General features: G+C 40.8%; 1 protein-coding gene across 1 annotated transcript; it reads left to right on the top strand.

The window, feature by feature from the left end:
* The first annotated feature begins 207 nt into the window (after positions 1 to 207).
* On the top strand, positions 208 to 13,988 carry ZFAND5 (zinc finger AN1-type containing 5). Its single transcript, XM_075931714.2, has 6 exons — positions 208 to 605; positions 4,938 to 5,095; positions 5,526 to 5,634; positions 6,212 to 6,312; positions 11,932 to 12,057; positions 12,346 to 13,988. Exons 2-6 carry the CDS (start codon positions 4,945 to 4,947, stop codon positions 12,492 to 12,494), a joined length of 636 nt encoding a protein of 211 aa, XP_075787829.1. The 5' UTR covers positions 208 to 605; positions 4,938 to 4,944; the 3' UTR covers positions 12,495 to 13,988.
* The last annotated feature ends 5,488 nt before the right edge of the window (positions 13,989 to 19,476 follow it).

The following is a 19,476-nucleotide window of genomic DNA, read 5'->3' as shown; positions in this document are numbered from 1 at the left end:
CCCCGCCCCTACCCCGGGAAGGAGGGGGGGGGGGTGACCGTGACGGTGACTATGAGATGTCTATTCCGCCACTCTGCACACGGCCCCACCGCTCTCCCAGGCCCTACAGTTCGGTGACGTCACGGGGAGCCCCGCCCCTTCCTGCCTCCGCTTCTCTTCCTCCCTCCGCCCGCGCGCCACTGATTCTGGAGAGCGCGCGGCGGCGGCAGCAGCAGTAGTGTCGCTACCTCCGAGCGGCCGCTTCGCGTGCAGCCGCCCCCACCCCCCCCCCTCCCGGAACAGCGCGCGCGGCGGCGGCCGTACAGTCCGAGCGACACCCGCGCGCCGGTTTGTGCGCGTGCAGCGGCGCTTCGGTCGGGTCCGGGGGCCTCGCGGCGCAGCAGCGCGAGTCCGGCGCGCGCGGAGCGTCAGGATCCGCTTCGCCCCCTCCCCCCCGCCCGCTCTTCTCGCGCCTGGCTCCGCGCGCCGCTGCTAGAAACAAAGGAGAGGAGCGGCGGCGGCGCGAGCTCCTCCTCGGGCCGGGACTCGCCCCGCTCGCGCCGGGACAGCCACCCGCCCCCTCCCCCCCGCCGCCTTTGTCTGGACCGAGCCCCCCTCGCCAGCAGGTCAGTGGCGCCCCGCGGGCCTTTGTGTCTCCGCCGACCCCCCCCCCCCTTCGCGTGGGCGGGTGGGAGAGGGACGGAGCTGCGGGGGGGGGGAGGGAAACGCTCGGGTCCGTGCGCCGAGTGGAAGGGCCCGTTATCTCCCCGCCCCGCCATGGGTCGCGGGGGGCCGGCGCGCGGAGCCCTTGGCAGCCGCATCCCCGCCGCCGGGCCTGAGGCAGGCTCCGGGGTTCGCGGGCCGCGGCTGCGGGCGAGAACAAAGGGCCGGACGGGCCCCTGCTGGGAGCGGGCGGCGGGGCAGCGTGACTCAGGGATTTGAGAAGGGCCCAGGCCTGGGGCGGCGAAGGGCCCGGCGAGGAGCGAGGCACCTGGCAGCGCTCCCTGGCCTGTGGCGAGGGGCTCCTGCCGGCTAGAGGCGCCCCCTTTCCTTTTGTGTCTTTCGCCGCCTCGGCTCGACTGTGCCCTTGTCCAGCGCGAGCCATGTTCCCCGGCTGTCGGGGGGGGGGGGGCGCAACCTCCGCACCCCCTTGCTAAAGCGCCAAATTCCCGCGGTCAGGCCGGTTTCTGGGGTCTGCTTTCTGCAGAAGGATGTCAGGATAAATAAGGATTTAGGATAAATAAATCCTGCCCGTTCTGCCCCGCCACTGACGCAATTCCCATGGATTTAGTATTGATTTAGGAATAGCTTTGATTTTTCTCATCTTTTTTTCTTAAGTCAATTTTAAAACGTAAATTTATTTGGTGTTCATATTTTAATGAATAACAAAGTGCTCTTATGTGGCGTTCGTTGCTGCTTTTTGTGTTATGTTAAGCCCGCTTCTGAATTCACTGTTAATTGTATTATTGAAGGGCCCTTAAGTTTAGCTGTAATTCACATAAAAATACTTCATATATGGTCTGCAGTTGCTTATCTATAGCTATCAAGTATTTTTCTCCCCTTGTTTAACATGTGTAACTAGTAGCTATCCAGATTACTGTAATAGAATATCTAGCTGAGCTAATGCAAGTTGCAAAACATAGTTTCTTCTGTAATGGGAATTAACAGAGTTCAACTAGAATAACCAAATCTTTTAGTCAGTCTCTTCCTTCCACCTAAAAAGGAACAAACTGGTGCAGGCAAATTCTTCTGTTGAAACAATACACCCAATCCCTCCCAAAAAACAATGCTGAGTATTGTGTATGTGTATGCAACAGTCATTTTTTGGGGCCTCAGATAACACTTCTGTATGTTAAAAATGGTAATGGCTGTTTTGAGATGACTAGCCCATGATGCTGCATTTTCTAAGTAGAATTTAAGAATGTCTCCCTCTCTCTTCAGAGAGGAAGCTGTAAGCATCCTGTTAATTGGATTTTATATTTCTCCATTACTGTGGGTGTATGCTTTGCTGCTTCAGTTCTGTGGGTTGTGTAGGAGTTGGCAACCTTTTGAGATATAAATAGAAGCTGATTTCAGAGGCCTCTGTTGATGAGGTTTTGTGTCTGAGCCTCTAGCTCAGCCTGTCACATTGCAGCCTTGTGACAGGCGGAAGCTAATGCATTCACCCATATGACCTAAGCTTCTGAGAAATATTAAGGAAAGCAAGCACACATGTGATACTACTATAATCTGGCTTTCTAGAGGAAAGCCATCTCTGAATGCATGAATTGAAGTGGGTGACTGCTAAATTATGAAGCCCCATCCTAGCTGGTGCCTGCTGATGTGTGTCAAGCAAAACACTCCTGTTTTAAAGGGCTTGAAACAATTAGGTTTAAGAAACCCATAGTCATTTACACTTCCCCAGTATATTAATTCAAAGGTACAAGAGTGTACTTTAGTTTCTGGTTGATACTACTGATTGATGGTATATTTATCTTTATGCTTTTCAAAGGAAATGGTTAGTCAGGTGATAATTTGGACCTGGTACAAGAAAAATGAAACAGCACAATAACAACTTGCCCTTTTAATTAGGGACACATTTCTAATACTGACATGAGCTGTGAAGGTTTTTCTATTTACATGATATCTAAAAACTATTCAGAACCTGAAAATAGGTTTTAAATAGTAAGTGCTGAAACATGCTTTACAACGTTTGTTTTTACAGAAGAGCAAATTGAGCTACTGGAGACTCATAATGGATGCTGACATCCTTAGAATTAAAAGGGACTCCATTCAAAGTCTGCACTCTTATTCTCTGAATATCTGATTTGTGAAGCCTGAAATTACAATGGGTTAGAAGAAAATATTTTCTGTATGTTTAGTTCATCTAGCAGCATTTCGTATAGTCCGCTGTCTGTATTGTGTAGCTGATTGGTTCCAACTGCATAATATAAAATAAGAAAGTTGTAAAATCATAGTTTGGTAGGAGTCTGTGGCACTTGAAAATCAAGTCTAGTCAAACGACCAAACTATCTAGATCAAGAGATGTCACAAACTACATGAGTGACCTTGGGCAAATCACTTAATTTATTTGTCACAGTCCCAGATCTGCAAAAGGAGCATGTGATTACCCTTCTCTGCCACCTTGGTATGCCTTGTCTAGCTTGTACATTTTCTAGGTCAGGGATTGTTTCTGTTGTTATAGCACTTGCTATAATAGACCCTCAGTCTCTTTTGGTGCTATATGGTGATTGATACTCTAGAGAAGTTTCAGCTACTGTAGTGTATCTCTAAGACCTATTGCTCATGGAAGATGCAGATCTTAATTTACAGAGTGTATGTTGGTCCATAGCAAGCACTTGTCTATTGAGTTGCTATGAACCTTAATCTAGTCTTTTCAAATACCTGTAATTAATTTGGGAAGTTATTAAAGGAGACCCTACATGCCCCAAAAAGTATATTGTTTTAAAATATCTGATCTGAGGAAGTGGGTCTGGCCCACGAAAGCTCATCATCTAATAAACCATCTTGTTAGTCTTTAAAGTGCTACATTGTCCTGCATTTTGCTTGTTTTAAAATGTTTCTACTGGCAGAGTATAACATTTTAACTTGTCCTCAGTTTGTAGTAGATAACTTAGTTATACTGTGCCAGTTAGTAGTAGTGTCCTTGGGAGCAAAGGATTCATTGTTGTAGCAAGTTTTCTACTAAACTTGCATTGCAGAGAAACCACTAGTGAAGGTGAGATTTATATTGCTAATTTTTACTCTTCATGTTATGCAGAGGATGAGAGGTTTTATTATGCAATGCCAGATATGGATACCTAGATATAAACTTGTGAGCCCGAGTACTTAGTTATGCATATGGAAATAAGTAGGTAATGTAAGTGGGTGTAGGTTAGCAGCAAAATGCATCAGTTCTTTCAAGAGATGTGCTCTAACTTGTTGTAAATGCGAGTTTTTTAAAGCACTAAAATTCATGAAATTTCAGAAATGCAAGTTGATGCTGCAAACTGTAGGTTTTGCACACATGTTGCTGCCACAGTTAAGTGTCAGCTTCCGTGCACAACAAGACAAATTTGTTTTGGAAACAACATCTGTAGTTAAATGATTGATTTCAGTATGTCCTTTTACTAGTACTGGTGGTAGACTTCCCTCATTTGGCTTCATTTGTGGAATTTCTGAATATTGAGGCTACATGTACACTGCAGCTGTAATTGACACCCAGAGATCGATGTACCATCAGTCGATTTGGCAGGTCTAGTTAAGATCAGCCAAATTAACCACAGCCCACTCTCCATTTGACTCCCTTACTCTACCCTGACAGTTGATGGGTTTTCTGTTGACATCCTTCCCTCTTTTTTCCCCTTTACTCCCCCCAGTGGCTGTAGACCCTGCAGTAACTTTGGACCAATGGTCCATTGACTAAGATACCTTAGGTTAATATAGTGCCATAGTATAGACCACCCCTGACATAATTAAAGATCCACATGTCATATAAGCAGTAAAAGCCATTTATTTGCTGTTTAGTCCACTATAGATTAATCAATTCTGGAAATTAATGTAATGTACAAAGATCTGGTGTGGCTTATCCAGCAGATTTTACTTCAGGAATAGAAAATAGCCAAAGCGCGTAACAGGTAATACATTCAGGTGTTTGTGTTTTTGTTTTTGTTTTGTTCTGATCAGTGATGAGTAAAGTGAATCTGTTCAAAAAGTTGCATTATTATTTGTACTCTTCTTACAATATGTGGTATAACAACATGTGGTATAACTGAATTTTTTTGGGTGGAGGGATTTTATAATGGCATAATATCAATGCTTTCCATTACTGCAATTTTATGTAACACAAGTAAATAATAGCCTTTGTTAAGAACTCTGACCTAATTTGTAGCAAAAAAGGATACTAATGCCCGTACCAACTGAGATTGATTTTTGATGATGTGCCAGCTTCTAATACAGTTTTCTGGTTTTTCTTACAGTACAGAGATGGCTCAGGAGACGAACCAAACCCCAGGGCCCATGCTATGTAGTACTGGATGTGGATTTTATGGGAATCCTAGAACAAATGGAATGTGCTCTGTCTGCTACAAAGAGCATCTTCAGCGACAGCAGAATAGTGGCAGAATCAGTCCAATGGGTAAACTTTTATTAGGAGAAATCTTGTCTGAGAAGATGGCAGGAATTGTAGGACAAATGTTGGAGGCAGGGACATCTGCAGTGACTGTATTGGAAACCAGCAGTAATTGGAGGGGGGGAGGGGATGGTGAAGAATGTCAAAGGAAATAATGCTTACGTGGTTGGCGAGGAATAAAACTGTTCGTACGTTCTGGACAACTATACTTGCTTCCCCGCCTCATGTCTCTGCTGAGCACTTGATCCGTATATTTAGATGATCGTTTTAGCTGTGTTTCACTGGCATGCAATTTTAAAGACACATGAAGCAATCTAATCAAATATCAAGTAATTGGGTGAGGACAGCTAAACTAATTATACAGAAGTGTTCTTCAATAGTTGATTTTTAAGTAAATGTGTAGAATATAAATAACTTTCATATTTTTGTTGCATAGGAACAGCCAGTGGTTCAAGCAGTCCTACCTCAGACTCTGCATCAGTACAGAGAGCAGATACTAATTTAAACTGTGAAGGTGCTGCTGGCAGCACATCGGATAAATTAAGGTAAGTTGTAGATTAGTGTTATGAACGTACACTGAGTTACATCCATAAAACAGAGGGACTGTAATGAAAACAGTCATGGTGTAAGCATACTGATATTACCACATTAGTTTCTGAAGGAATATGTGCCTGCTGGAGAACTGTCCTCAACAAATGCTTTGAAGTTATAGTGGTAGCATTTGAGAATTCTTGTGTAAGTAGTATACAGTGCTTTAGCTTTGGAATGCTAGACATTACAAGAATACTTTCTTGACTCTTAGCTGAGTAGCAGTTGGCTTCTAGAGCAGTATTTCTCACCTCTTTTGATACCAGGAACCAGATTGCTGCCATCCTAAATTGTGTCTGGGAAATCTCTGGGACCAGTGCTGATCCACAAACGAGCTGTTGAGGGAACCCTGTTGCATAGTGAAGGAATTATTAAAAGAAAGTAATGAAAGAATTCTTTTTATAAGATGGAAGCTACCTCTAATGTTAAACCTAGTTTCAAGAACTGAGAAGTCCAAGCTCTATGCAGGTCAACACATGCGTTTAGTATAAACTTAAAACTAACTTGAATTGCTTTTCTCATTGAACGTAACAGAAATGTGCCTGTTGCTGCCTTGCCCGTTACACAGCAAATGACAGAAATGAGCATTTCAAGAGAGGAAAAAGTAACACCGAAAACAGAAACAACAGAGCCAGGTGTGCCTTCAAATTAACTATGAATACAACTAGTGCCTTAACAGAAGTTGACAGTTTGTATTTTACCTTCTCTTCCCTCACCATCATAATACTGTCAAAGAAAATTAATAAAAACCAAAGGTCGTTCTGAATATTTAAGTGTTTGTAAGGCTAAATTTGGCCTTCGGATACAAACACAATTCCCATTAGACAGGAGGGCAAGTTTGGCTCTTAAACTTTTGGTTCAAATTTGGAAATACTTAGTACACTATCTTTGTTTTAGAATTGTAAGCAAAAAGAACCAGGGTGGTAAAATTAAATGATTGAAACTTCTGTTGAAAATCTAGGAGTAGCTTTGTCTCAAATGTCTGTTGGTGTGGGCAAGAATATGGCTTCTTGTTTTCAGATGTATTAGAGAAGGAAATGTTTTTAAGTGCAGCTTTACAGAGGATAAATATTACTTGAACTTACTGGCTAAATAGTTTTAAGTATATTTTTCTTTAACAGTGACCCAGTGCTATGATTAGTCTAATGCCTGTGACACAATCGAAAGGACAGACTGATCAAATGCCTATGTGTATAATTAATCGGTTCTTGAATTGGAGTGAATTTCATAGTTTAGGTCCTTACGTTTATAATGTAAGCAGACTTAAGTTCTACTTGTGTTGGGATAGGTTGCACATACCTTAAAATGGTATTTTTACATTAAAATTGGAGCAACTCTGTGCTCTGTGAAAAGGTCTACACCAACAGCTACGAAATCCTTGAACCAATGTGTTTAAAAAAACACACATTGGTTCAAGGATTTTGTAGCTGTTGGTGCAGACTTTTTCACAGAGTACTGCTTAAATTTTAATGTAAAAATACCATCTCCTACAAGTTTGAGTAATGTGTACAATCTATAGCAGCTAACATCAATGTTGTCTCTTTCCTTTCTCCTGTTTAGTGTGGCTACTTCAAAATATTTGATTTAAATACTTTTATAAACACCAATTTTAGAAATGCTGCCACTGTTTTACAGGAAACTTTTCTGTGATACTTAAACAAAATTACCACTTTTGGAAACTGGATAAACCCAGAGGTGAAGAGTTGAAGAAACATTAAATTGAGTCGCTTATTGCTATCTGTGTGGGGGTTTTTTTTTTTTGTTTTGTTTTGGTTTTTTTTCTCGTTTTGAGCAGCGATAATGGCTTGTATTCATACTTAGGCTCCTGCTACTGGGGATGTAAAAAAGGTGTATCAGTAATATGGTTCTGTGACCTGGATTGATGCATACAAGTGTATATATTGTATACATCCCAAAAACATCAGTACACAGTTTAGGGAGACTTTTTATAAGTGTTTTTTTATCTTCTATAATTCAGTCTTGTGCCTTCTTTAAAAAAAAAAAATGCATGAGGTCATACATGCGTGCCAGTGAGGAAAGAAATAGAACATGCAAAATATGGTGGCAATAGGTGACAAGTGATTTTAACTATTAACAAATTAATAGTTAACTATTAACTAATTAATTTTAACTATTAACAAGAATTTTCAGTTACCACGTTGCAGAATTTGTCTTTGAAGTTGGTAAGTTGTAAGCTTCTGGACTCCTTGGTGACAGATGACTAATTGATGTAAAAAAACCTATTATGTAAAATAGTACTCTAGTGTTTCCAATTCTAACAAGCTGCTTTGTTAGTAAATGCCTCTGGAACTTAAAACTCCAGGTTTATGGCAGTTTAAATGCAAAGGAACAAACTGCATATTGGAAGTCCGTGTAAATACAGTTTAACCTCTATAATCCGGGTTTCTAGTCTGGCAACACTGCCAGACCAGAGACTGTGGGTGCCGGGAGCAGAGCTGTGAGGCTGGCAATGATGTCCCTTGGGCTGGCAAACTCCCTCTTTTGTGATGTGCCAGATTCTGAGTGTGCCAGACCAGGGAGGTCCAACTGTACCTGGAAAACCATAGTTTATTTCCTTCTCCCACCCCTACTTTGAGATCTTTTACTGGCACTCTTCTGACACATTTGGATCTTTAAGAAAACTGCTGTCCTGTGCGTGTGGTTTTTTCTTTCAGTTCATATGCCATGAACTTCACATATGGCCACTCAACAGGTAACTTGAAGCCAGTTTTGCCAGATCATAGAATCTAGCCTCTAATTTTATTATCGTGTTCTTATATTGTGCCTGCTAAAGTGGTGTCTGAGCACTTTCCGAAGTTGAATAACTCCTGTGTAGGCTATTCATAACTTTCTTCTCTTCCATTCACCGGATTTAGGATTTCTTCTTGGAAATATTCTTATGGGGAAAACTAAATCAAGGAGGAAGGATTTGTTCATCTTAAGTCATGTCAAAATTTAGGGTCACTGCCATTCGCTGTTAAGAGAACATGAGTGGGCAGGCTTGCTGAAAAGGCTCTGGCTGCTCCCCTTCTCACTTTAATTTTGTCCTATTTGATTTTGATAGTCTACAGATATCACAGTTTGGAGAGGCCATGATCACAAAGGAAAAGGGTCTTCTGAACCAACTTGATCAAAGCCAATTTAGCATCTTGAAGATAAATACTAGAACTTTGATCCACGTGCCTTGGTCTCAGACCAAGAGAACTAATGTATGTCCTTAAACTTGTATCACATGCATTTGTGGGTGTGTACCCTGATAAAACAGTGTGGTGGTTACAAATACATGGAATATGATGACTTGGGTCAGAGTTGGAATGACAGGCGCAGTCTTCTGGCCAGCTGTACGTAAGAGTGCTTTTCTTGCTCCTGTTCCTTTGGCGGTCCAGTATCACGAGTCCAGAACAACATGCAATTTTTGTGACAGTAGGAAAGATGTCCTCTAGGGGTGTGTCTAGACTAAATTCCTCTTTCAAAAGAGGAATGCAAATGAGGAGAAATCAAATGCAAACGAAGCTCTGATTTGCGAATCTCGCACTTCATTTGCATCATCTCTTCCAATTGCTTTTTCGGAAGATATTTTTTTTGGGGGGGGGGGGGGGAAGCGGTGTAGACGCAGTTCATTTGAAAAACATCATTTTTTCGAAAGAACCCTATAAACTTTTTTAAGGAGTAACGGTTCTTTTGAAAGGGTTTTTTTGGAAGACCCCTATCTAGACTGCTTTTTTTATTGGAAAAAATCTCTTCTGAAAAAGCGATTGGAAGAGATTATGCAAATGAAGCGTGAGATTTGTAAATCAGCGCTTCATTTGCATTTTCAGTTTCTCTCACTTTCATTCCTCTTTCGAAAGAGGAATTGGTCTAGATGCACCCTAGGGAAAAAAAAATTGATCTTCTCGTTATTTCTCTTCAACCGCTATCACTTCAGTTTTCCCAAGATTGAACTGTCAGCTGCTCCTCTAGAAATATTCCTAAGTAGTGTAGCCATTTAATAGCTTTGGAGTGAAGATTTGAGAATCCTGTATCATAGCCTTGACAAATTATGGCACCTGGCAAGCCCAGAAACGTGTAGATCTCAGAGTTGGGGAGAGAATGGGTAACACTTTTTAAGCAGCCTATCAAGAAAGGGTAAGCAAATGGGGCTTACCTGCTTCTACATGTCCTAGTATTTCATGTAAAACTTACCTGGTAGTTCAATCTGTTTTTTGTCACATCTCTAGATTGTAAACTATTCATGGCAGGGACTGAACATGATGTTGCTTAGCATGTTTTCAGATGTCTGTAAAAGTCAAAACAGACCTTCAGAATTACTCTGAAGAGGAACTTTAAACTGTTTTTAAACTTTGATTAAACTTGTCTTTCAAGTAGCAGTCTTAATGCTCATAAAACTACAATTCACTTCTGAACATACAACTCAAACTTCTTAAATGAAATTAGGCTCAACTGGGACCCCTAATTTTCATGGGAGAAACTGAAAACTAGCTTTAGAATGGGTCAGTATCTATCGTACCTCTACTGTCATACTAAACTTGCTGTAATACATGAATGTCTGGGTTCAGGATAAATGTGGGCTGTTTCTCATTTCTAAATTGTAGGAGTGCTTATATAGGAAAGTGGAGAGCACTCGTACGCAAAGGTAACTCTTCTCTGACTGAAAATAGAGCTCACAGCAGGGAACAGTGAACAATTGGTGTAGTAATTCAGAAATTCAACTGTGTTGCAGTCTTAGACCTGGCCTTGACTATACATGTTACTCTGACATGACAAATCCTTACTCCCATACAGCGTAGTTAAGCAACCTAAGTCCTTGTGTGGACATTAGTAGGTTTGTCAATTTAGCTATGGTCTCTTGGGGAGATGGATTATTTACACTGACAAGAGAATCCTTCCCCTTGCTGTAGGTAGTATCAACACTGAAGTACTACTGTCTCACCTGGCTGCTATTAGATTGGAAACCCCATATTCATCTCATTATTACAAATAGTAGTGCTTTACTCTGCATTGTGTTAATTGTGCAGTAAGTATTGTATAGATCAATGCTTTCTGTGTGGTTTTTATTTCAAATATAAAATGAGATTACAATTTAAATTGTTCAAAAACCAAGTGATCAAAATGCTCTACCTATTAGATCTCCTCTTCTCCTCCCATTTAAGGAGTAAGGAATACTAAAAAGCAAAAGTCACGTTATTTATCATGTGACCTTAAATTTTCCAGTATGCATGGATATTGAGAGTAGGCCTTATGACTACATAGTACTTACTAGGAATGTGAACAACTAATCGACTATCCAATAAGCAAATGTTTATTGGATAGTTGACCTGCTAGTCGACTAGTCACTCTCCTCCTTCCTTCTCCCCTCCCCTGGCTGCCTCTATCAGAAAAAAGTAGCGTGGGGGCTGGGAGAAGGGGGCGCTTCAAAGCGGCAGCGCCTGGGCTCCCTGCAGCATTTCAAAGCAGCAGCACTGCAATGAGCCCAGGGTCAGCTGGGGATTAAGTCTCTAGCTTTGCTTTGAAATGCCATGGGGAGCATGGGGACTGCTTGAGTTTCCTGCTGTCCCCGTGCTCCCTGCAGCGCTTTTGCCTTTGAAGTGTAGCAACAGCACTGGGGCTGTTGGTATACTTCAAAGACGGCGGCTTACTGACTAGTCAATGCAGATTGCACTGATTCTTCGATTAGCCAGTGAATCTAACTTTAACATCCCTAATACTTTGCACTTAATGGCACTTTGCATTCCTAGACTTTTCAATTTTTCATGGAAGTATATTATATAACACTTAGTTTCCATTCCCTTCATATTTTTTTTGTATCTACATGATGAAGTGGCCATATTTCTGACTTGCAGTCGTGCAGTTGATTGTACTCGTCATAGCTGTAAGTTTATAAAGGAACAGCTTAAAGACAGAAGTAGAAATATAAAATAACCTTACTCATATTGTAGATGGTACCGTGCTTTTGTGGGCACAGCCCGCTTCAGATGTATCATGAGCTTTCATGGGCACTTCATCTGCATATTCCTGATTAGTCTCTATGGTGCTGCAGGGACTACTTGGTGTTAGTTTTTTCAGCTAGACTAACGCAGTTACCCCCTGAAACTCATTATATTCTGCATATTATGAATTTTGCATAGCTTCTGGGAAAGGAATACAGTGTCTTGGGCTGTACCTAAATTCTTGAATACATGTCTGAACTATTTGAAATTAATCTGGCACTCATTTCAGTTTACATCTTTTGGTTTTCTTTTTTTCTTTTTCCATAGTGGTTACTCAACCAAGTCCATCAGTATCTCAACCCAGTACTTCTCAGAATGAAGAAAGAGCTCCTGAATTGCCCAAACCAAAGAAGAACAGATGTTTCATGTGCAGAAAGAAGGTTGGCCTTACAGGTATATGGAACGGATTTATCAATAAACAGCTTTTGTTGGCTAGCACTTCCATTTACAAGTTCTCTAGGTTGAACTTTGTATTTATTTTATAAAACTCACTTTGGATACAAACAAAACTCATTGGTATGAAACCCTGTGAAACAGCTGTTCTGAAATCCATGGAATCTTTGTTCTCCATACACTGTTCACAGAATAGTTGTAAGCATTTGGGGTATTTTGTAGTGACTAAGATTTAAAATCATAGCTTTGCTGGCGATGCAATGACACTGCTTCCTTTTGTCTGTACAGGGTTTGACTGTCGATGTGGAAACTTGTTTTGTGGACTTCACCGTTATTCTGACAAGCACAACTGCCCATATGATTACAAAGCAGAAGCTGCAGCTAAAATCAGGAAAGAAAATCCAGTTGTTGTGGCTGAAAAAATCCAGAGAATATAAACTAACCTACTTGTGAAAAGACTGACTTCGTTTTTATTTTAATATATCCTAGGAAAACATTAAAGAGCAGATGCATGGCCATTTTCTTTTGATGTTCTCCAGAGTTTTACTTTAGTCTTGTCTGTCTTATTGATATTCAGGATGTTTGGGTGTTTGTTACAGGCAGAATTGGATAGATACAGCCCTTTTAAAATGTATATGCCCTCCCCAGAATAAAATTAGATTACTTAAGACCTGCACAGGAAGATAGAAATGCACAGAGGACAAATTGTCTAGTTCGCATGTGCCAAATCTGCATGTCTGCAGCAGATCTGCCTTTTGGAAATGTAATTAAGGTATATCATCTTTGGCTAGTGTTATGTGCCTGTTTGGGGGGAAAAGCTACACCGAAAAAAAGCTGGCAGTCTACTTCTACCATAGTTAAATCTACTCCTAATTTTAATTTCCACAATTCATTTTTGAATCAGAATGTAAGCTTATGTAGGACCCACCTTTCATTGAGGAGAGTTGGTGCTATACTTAAGATATAGTTAAAGTTGCTTAATACATGCAGCAGGAAAAGTGAGAATTTCTGAGACCATGGGTGAACAGTCCTGGAAATGACTACATTAAATAGTTCAGAGTAACCAGAGCAGGTTCTCTAAGGAAATGTCCTCTTAGAAACTTCATGAACTAGCCTGCAACAGAAGGTTTGCCTGCTTTACTCTTGCATACCTAAAAATGTTGTGTAGCACAATGCTGAAAGATCTTTATTTATAAAAGAAAAAAGCTATTTTTAGATTTCACAGCAGTTCTATCAAGTAACAATATGTTTGAATATAAGTTGCAAATAATTGAGCAGTTTAATTTGTCATGTGTCTTCATGTTGAGTTCAAGAGAAATAAGAGCTTTTTTATTTCATAGTTCTTAAAAATGTAATAAGATGGCACCATTCTGCATGGAAAATCATACCCAACATGGCTGCTGTAGACTTAAGTGGTACTTGGCACCACTCTGAGGGCTGCTTTATCATTTTTAATTGTATTGGATGTAGGACTGTAGTGTTCTTGGGTGTATTGCATGGGCTGCATTATCTACAGCATTGTACAATAACTCTAGAAAAGGCAGTATACTTCACTGATGCTTGTCTGGTAATATCACTTCTGTGTTATAATGGAAGTTTTTTTGTGATGTATGAAACTTGTGTTTTTTATATAAACCAGTACAGTTTAGACTAGTGTTGTGGTAATGCCTGTTATCACCTGTAAATAGTTAACTGTGTACACAGGGCAATACTGATTTTTTTTTTTAAATTCTATTGCAGTGTTCAGTCTTAGTTTTTACTTCACTATTAAAAGCATCAGCTTTTTTGCTTTAACTTTGTCCTTCAGTTCTGAGTTATTAGATATGCAAATGTGTACAGATAGTTCATATTTATGTATTGCACATCATGCTACCCAGCATTTATGCTATATTGTATTATGTAAATAATAAAATCATGTACAGAGGGAAATATTCCTTTTTGTTATAGTTTATTGTGTAACTGGAGGCTGTCTCATGGATGTGGGGCTGCAACTACTTAAGTATGTGAATATTTGTTTTCTATATGCCTGAAGTCTGCATAGTCTAACCCATTTGGCTTTCATTTACCAATTTTTAAGATGGCTTCTTTGAGTGGAAAGCATGGCAGATGGAATACAAACTAATTTTTCTTGATGGCCAGATAATTTCAGCAAATAACATGGCTACAGGGAAGAAGGAGAGCATTAGCTGTGAACTTCAGGCTGCTTTCTTTTTTGCTGCTTTGCCTACACCTCTATTGCCAATGGATATCTGGGACCAAATAAGTAGTATACTGTACCACACCATTCTATCCTCTGAAAGCAGGACCATTTGCAGTGGGCCCCTCCATGGGATCTGTATCTAAATGTGGATTTTTAAATATGGGGCTGTGCATAGCCCTTCCTAAGTACGACAAGGAGCAACAGGTGGGTGTGCATGGCACATGGTAACTTGTTGGAAAGCAGGAGCCTTCACCAATGGATAAAACTATTGAAACTTCACCTAATGGAAACAGAGCTGTCGTCCGTCCAGTCTACTGGCTCTGAATGTGCTTGCTTATTGTCATTGCTCAGTCATCCGACATGGAAAAAGTGCTTGTTTTGGAGTTTCACACGCCAAGATTCATATTGGTATCCGCCAAAAGGAACCACACTAAAGCCGTGAAAGTACTATTTCTCCAGTCCTGGAATTTAAAGTAGAAAACATAATGAGATCTGTTACCTTCTGATCCTAAGAAGTAGAGATTTGCAGATGGATATTTGAAGAGAATTCAGGTGGGCGCTGGGTAGGGAATCTTATTGATGCCATCAAGGACAGTTTATGAAAATGTTGGTAATATGGGTTAGTATGACTTTGGGATCATCCTTTCGACTTGTAGGATGACAAGTTACAATTTATAAGGGAGTGTAGTGGAAGAGGAGTAAAAATCCCACTCGCTGCTCCATTGAATCATATTTAAGAATCTTACAGGTGGAGTTGGAGTATGTATGAACATTACATTGGGTGTGTTTTAATTCTTTGGACTTGAATCTTAAGCAAATAAGCGGGTTAAGATACCATCTCACATACAATTAACTGCAAACCAAAGTGCTTCCCCAGTGGATGCTGAACAGATCCTGAAAAGCAGTTACAACATTGTGTAAACTTCTCAAGTCATGTGAATTGGTGCTATAAAACAATTCACCCAAAGCTTTCCATTACATGAGAGTCTGGGAGGTGAATATGGCTACTTAACTCTCCTCTCCTCCTCTGTCCTGCCTCACTGCAGTAGCTCAAGCTGCTGGATGCTAGGCTGTAGCAGGTAGTTGTACCAACTGAGGAAATCCTCAGTACTGCTGGAAGCATCAGTTTCTTTGCTATTTTTGGAATAAGGGATAGGGTGTCTCATCTGGTCGACTGATGAAAGACATTCAGGTATATGGGATATTCTGTATTAGGACCCCTTTATTTGGATTGTACAAGTACTGAAATAACCATAATGCTGACTTTTAGAGCAACAATACCACTTAGAGCTGTCCATTAAGAGACTAGCTTTCATTTCATTTTCGCAGTGTATCTTATTTGTGGCGTCAAACTGATTTTCACAAGTATGAATATCTATATTCCAGCAAGGCAATCAATAGAATACTTGAACTATAGGTGAATTAAGGCTAAAGCTATAGGTGAATTTTTATGGTAGGTATATTCATTATATACTTTGCCTAATCATACAGGTTAAACTCTAAATTCAGAAGACAAACGTCAAAGCGAGAGGAAGAACTGTTTAACATGCAATATTACTTGGAGTATGTAATTGTCTAATTCTACTAGTGTAGATACCAAGGATAGGGAAAGTGAATTTAAGTTGTCATGAATGGTACAACAAAGAAAAGGTAACATCTTACATGAACTTACTAATAATCTCAGTACTCTTACAAAGAAAATAGTGGCAATTCATTGCCTGAGGCCTTAAAATTAATCTGGATAAATGGCTAAATGTATTATTGAGTAATCTGGTATTGGCAAAGGTATGACAGTTGATGCTTTGGATTTAAAGTGGCAAATAGTGACAAAGGAAAAACCTGCTAAGAAACCTGATCACTTGATACTAGACCTCATTTAACGTTAGACAACTATGCTGACCTGTTTTAATTAACTGGAGAATGCAATATACAGGGCTCGACAAACTGCGGCGAGAGCCACTTGCCAGCCCCGCACTGTGCATGCATGCGCCAGTGAATGGGGTGCACGGAGCAACTAGCTGAAATCCACTCGCCGTGGGTGAGTAGAAACAGCGGTTTGTCGAGCCCTGGCAATATAAATATGCTGCCTTAGAGAAGAGTTCTTTTTAAATGCCCAGTGATCAGTTTACTTTGATAGTGACTAACACTTGCTAATGCGGTGCAAAACATGGGAAAATACAGAGGGGAATGTGTAAGCATAAATCTAAGTGGTCAGGTTGTCCAGTGCAGATATATATTTTTTTATTACTATTTTGAGAGCTCTAGGTTCCTAAAAATCCACATGATGTGAAGGGGTTAGGGATTTCTGTAGTTTTCCCCTGGCAAGCTCTGCTATCACCTAGATGGAAGGGACAGGACAGACCCCTACAACACTCCTTTCCTAGTTGCCAAAGGAGTACAGGCTGCTACTGACTTGTGACACTATCGGTTATTGGGATAGCATTGCAAGTTGGGGGCACCGTGCACGTTGTAAACGTGGGGCTTCTGCTATTACAGAAAAGGTCATAAGCACGGGGGGTGGTAAATTGGGCTGTCATAAAGCGGGGCCCTCCTGTTTCTTTCCTAAACCTTCAGTGATTGCTAGCTGGCTTGTTGGCCCTTTAGGGCTCCTAGGTACAAAACAGAACTGCGAAGTGCTGATTAGCTCCTAGTAACCCCTCTTCTGTACTTGGTGCTTTGGAAATGCTTCTTTTAAGTAGGGATGTTAAGGACTAGTTGACTGACAAGTTGTGCGGTGCTGCCCCTTTAAAACACCAAAGCACTGTGGAGCCCGGGGTTAACTGGGGACTCCCCAGAACCTAGGATCAGCTGTGCTGCAGCTGCTGCTTTGAGACACGGAGGCAGCGTTTCCAAGTGGCAGTTGTGGAGCCTGGGTTCCAGGGAAATGCTGTGTGGGACCTGTGGTTAGCTGGTGAGTCCTCAGCTGATCCTGGGTTCCATTGAAATGCCATGTGGAACTCAGGTTCGTCTGAGGAGTCCCCAGCTGACCCTGGGCTCTGTGGCTTTGAAACGTACAAGAGCCCCTGCTGAGGACTCAGGCTGCATATGGGTGCCTGCTTTGAAACATACAAGAGCCCCACCTGCGGATCTTGTATATTTCAAAGGAGGAATGCGGAAGTGCCTATTGACTAGTAGAATAATGGATGGAAATTCCATCGACTAGTCTATTAACTGCAATTTAACATCCCTACTTTTAAGTAGAGATTTTAGGAAAACTACATTAGTCATGAGTAAAACATGTACACTACAGCACACTTTTGTGTATTCTGTACACATTCCTTATGCTCATTTAACCAAAGATTAGTTACAGGATGTCTATTATATAATGTGAGACGTGATGCAGAAACAAACTCTGACAGTTGCTCAGCATTCTTAAGAAATCTGACAATAGCAAACCAGCATGGGTGTTGGAGGAAGGAAATACACTCTGGCCAAGTTCATCTATTTCTGCTTAAAATATCCAAGTGTGTTAGAAATTGCTCCATGAAACTTAGGTAGGAGGAGCTAATGAGTTATAGCCTCACAAAACTTCAATGTACTCTATATAATGGGCAATATAAAATTACTACTCAACACTGAAAATAATAAATGGCAGATCTGAAGAGTCTACTAGCACAGCAGTCTAAAAGGATGACTAATGTGGAGTAAGGGAAGGAATAAGAATGTCAGGGAGTTTCAGAAATCAAAGTAGGGAAAGTGCAGTTAGCATCAAGTATTGTAGTGATAGGGATCAAAAACCAGAAAAAAATTCTATATAATCTTATTCCTTGGAATATTGATATAAATTTTTTCTCCCTGGCATTGTATTATATACACTTCAGCAGAATATGTTGGCCTTCAAATTGCCAATTGAACTTGCTAGGGGACTAGAAGTCCTAATTTTGTTTTAATGTTATTGTTCTGTTGAGGGTAATATAGAAAAACTTGTGCTCAGCAAATTCTCTAAGGAGACAACTGTGTGACTAATGGTAAACAAGGAGCATCACCAGCAAGGAAACAATACCAATGTTCAAATTCTTCCCTCACCCACCCGTACTGCCAAACTAGTTCAATGGGAAAAGCAGGTGTTGATGTGTGAGAATGAAAGTCAACAGAATTTTGCCTGAGGCGGTAATAAAATATGTGGTGAATGATTAAGGAAAAGGAGATAGTCCAAATGCTTTAAAGGCTCAGGCCGATTAGGAGGACTCAGTGTTATCACACTGTAGACAGGCTGTAGCAAATACAACTTGCATTTAAGACTATGTGCTGGGTAACACTAGAGCTGTGATGAGGAGGCTTGCTATCTAAGGGAAGAGAGTTGTGAAAAATTTAAAACCTCTTGTGAGAATAAACAGCTGAAAACTGATCTAAAATGGGAATAGTGATACAGAAGGAAAACTCAACACATGTACTATACATTCAGAATCATGGCTAGAGGGAAGAAATGTCATCCAGTGCATATTACTCGCCAGTAAATCAGCATTCTATGGGTTTAGGATTATTCATGAGACAATGAATCATAGCAGTAATCACTTTGCATGAATTAGCTGGGAGAGTGCCCAGAGTGTGCTTTTCTTGCATAAATTACTAGTTCTATTATACATTGTTTTTGTTCTGAATATTTTCCTTACAGGCCCTGCTGGAGCATAGTGGAGGATTCCTAAAGCAAGCAGGCAGCTGAAAATGTGATGATTTGAGTATTTAAGTGCTGTATTGATATATTACATCTCTATTTTTTTAATGAAATATTGATGATTTTCAAAAGGAAGCAGCTCATACATTATTGAAACCCTGATTTTCCTGATGTCTGTTTTTATATGCATCAGGATGTACACTATGTAAAGAATTTTTTAATGGCCTTTGTCTGTAAGCCCTAAATAACCAGAAATGTCTATATCAGGCCAGAAGTTTGGGTTGTGGCAGAAACTACCTTTTTCACAAACGACACATGGAATGTGTGGGTTAGGGAATGGTTCCCTCATGCTTCATTTGTAATCTGTGTGTGTGTGTGTGTGTGTGTGTGTACACGTACACACACACACAGATACATTTTTTCCTGAGATGACAGTGATGTCATGATGTCACTCTGTATCCCACTTGCCTCCTTCCTTCCTCCCTCACCTTTCCCCAGTGCTTGGCTGCTGTGCAGGGTCTGAGGAGGCCCCAGAGTGGCCTTCCTCCCCATAGGGGGCTGAAGCTGCGTGTCCTTTTCTCTCTCCACATTCCCTGGTGTTCTG

This window comes from Pelodiscus sinensis, chromosome 6, assembly GCF_052426305.1.
Source record: "Pelodiscus sinensis isolate ZL-2025 chromosome 6, ASM5242630v1, whole genome shotgun sequence".
Classification (NCBI taxonomy): Eukaryota; Metazoa; Chordata; order Testudines; family Trionychidae; genus Pelodiscus; species Pelodiscus sinensis.
The sequence above is the reverse complement of the archived record's forward strand: the minus strand, read 5'-3'. Positions and strand labels throughout refer to the sequence as shown.